Source organism: Poromitra crassiceps, assembly GCF_964638095.1.
Source record: "Poromitra crassiceps genome assembly, chromosome: 8".
NCBI lineage: Eukaryota > Metazoa > Chordata > Actinopteri > Beryciformes > Melamphaidae > Poromitra > Poromitra crassiceps.
In genome coordinates this window covers 47,673,613-47,676,112 of record NC_139629.1, presented here as the reverse complement: position 1 = coordinate 47,676,112, position 2,500 = coordinate 47,673,613, and the positions used below count along the sequence as shown (strand labels likewise).

Below are 2,500 nucleotides of genomic sequence, written 5' to 3'. Positions count from 1 at the left end.
CGGGCGGAGGGAAAACTCGATACAACATAGTATCGCAATATTTTGTGTGGCAATAATATTGCCACACAAACTATTTTTTTTTTTTTTTCAATTATTTATTTATGTATTTTCATCTTTTTTGCAATACAATACAAAGACAACACAAACAAAAACAACAAAATCCGAGAGGGGCACACAAACTATTATTATAATATAATATTAATATATTGTATCGATACACGGATGCCAAGTATAGATTCACTGCGGAGCGCGTCATCATTCAGAAACCACGCCCAAAACGGGGGGAACCCCCCCCCCCCAATCCATGTCGCGTGCATGGTCGGGTGTTGCACACAAAGATCATATATACGGAAGATGAACACTCCAACTTACTTCACTGGCAGCTACATCCACATTTTTCTTCTCCCCAGTTCTCAATGGCTTCCTTGTTTTGCTCAGGAGTACAAAACAACTTTAATTGGCGATTTTTTTTTACATTTGTTGTCTGCGCAGCCCACCACACAACAGCTTTTAGCTATGTTTAATTCAAGGAAAATGACGCTGGTGTGTGGCAGTGAATGGAGCGCTTTCCCCCATGATGGGGAAGCTGTCCGTCTCATCACTTTATAGACGGTTTTAACTTGACAACAAAAACATTCTAAATTGAACCCCCGCTCACTTCCTGTTGCAGTGTTTGCTATGGAAATAAAAGGAAAAAAAACATTCAAGTGCAGGACTGACCATTTTGTGAAAACTGTCTATACAGCTGAGCGGCGAAAACAAAAGTAACGATGTCGAGTGAATATTTCTGCAGTTTGCCGAATGCTGAGAAAAAGGAAGTGCTGTGGGGTTGTGCTCTGGTGAAAACCGTCTATATGTACTGTATTCATGTAATAAATATCAAAATTTTTAATTAGACGGCAATCTGCATGAGAAATAAAGAAAAAAATCGATTGTAGTGATCATCCACTTATAGTGATCGATTTGACCCGTCCCAACGTGATCACTATAAGAGGAGTCCACTGTAATATCGTATCATCGTGGGGCCTCTGATGATTCCCACCCCTAGAGGATAACCAGGAGTATGACAGGGTGAAGACATACTGTAATGGAGGGAGAGGATGGAGAGCTATAGTGTTGTCTTCAGTGCAAAGAGGGCTGGGGGCTGGTGAGGGGGCTTCATGACCCAACCTGTTTGTTATGAACAGTTGAAGGCCAGGTGGCGTATCACTCCTCCAACTGACAGCACTGACATTTCAACAGACAGTTCACTGTGAGTCAGTGAGGCTCTCACAACCGTCTCATGGATTCATCTCTCTCAATCCCAGTCTGTCTGTCTACACATACCTGTCTGTCTGTCTGTCTGTCTGTCTGTCTGTCTGTCTGTCTGTCTACACATACCTGTCTGTCTGTCTGTCTGTCTGTCTGTCTGTCTGCCTGGACAACTTTATATACAGTACTGTGTCTGTCAACACATGTCTGTCTGTCTGTCTGTCTGTCTGTCTGCCTGGACAACTTTATATACTGTGTCTGTCTACACATACCTGTCTGTCTGTCAACACATGCCTGTCTGTCTGTCTGTCTGTCTGTCTGTCTGTCTGCCTGTAACTTTGTATACTACTACAGTTAGAGACATGAACTGCTGTCATCACCTGTATCCGTTGAAAAGGCCCTCAGGGCTCAGGCAGACTTACTGAACTTACTGGAACTTTTCGCAGCATGAGAGGTGTCTGACATGTAATTGTGTGTGTGTGTGTGTGTGTGTGTGTGTGTGTGTGTGTGTGTGTGTGTGTGTGTGTGTGTGTGTGTGTGTGTGTGTGTGTGTGCGTGCGTGCGTGCGTGCGTGTGTCTCTTTCTTTACCCTGCAGTATACGGTATGGGCTGCTCTGTGGGTGGCCTGGAACGTCTTCCTCATCTGTTTCTACCTGGACGTAGGAGGCCTGTCTAAGGTGAGAGAGTATTGATTTGTTTTGGCAGCGTTCTGTCTGTTTCTCCAACTTTCACTGGGGGGACGTACAGGAAGGTCATCACAAATAGAAATAGTACAGAAAGATAATAAGGAAATATGAATACATATCAAGCTTTTCTTACACCTCCGCCAGCTCCGTCCATCCATAGGGGACTGGCGGAGGGGATGTGGGTGGTTTAGGGGTAGGGGTAGGACCATCAACCCCCACCCCCCACATTTTCTCCCCAATTGTAGTTGGCTATTCCCGGGCGTTGTTCCACCCCCTCCGCCAATCTAGGGAGAGTTGTAGACTAGCACACAGTTGTAGCACACGCTTCCTCCGATACATGTGCAGTCGCCAGTCCGCTTCTTTTCACCTGACAGCGAGGACGTTTCACCAGCAGGACGTAGCGCGTGGATCACGCTATTCCTCCCCGCAGTTCCCTGACCAACCAGGGGAGGCTGCGACCAGGACACATACCCTTAATCCAGCTTCCCACCCGCAGACACGGCCAATTGTGTCTACCAAGCTGGAGGTAACACGGGGGTTCGATCCTGCGTTCCACGTGTTGC

The 2,500-nt window shown here is 46.2% G+C and overlaps 1 protein-coding gene across 1 annotated transcript in view; it reads left to right on the top strand.

Moving 5' to 3' along the window:
* LOC310781829 (sodium/potassium-transporting ATPase subunit beta-1-interacting protein 3-like) overlaps window positions 1-2,500 on the top strand; it is a 45,416-nt gene that overhangs the window by 35,818 nt on the left and 7,098 nt on the right. Inside the window, exon 3 of the mRNA XM_083642463.1 lies at window positions 1,848-1,928. Coding sequence (XP_083498589.1) covers window positions 1,848-1,928 — 81 coding nt within the window. The remainder of the gene's footprint in view (window positions 1-1,847; window positions 1,929-2,500) is intronic.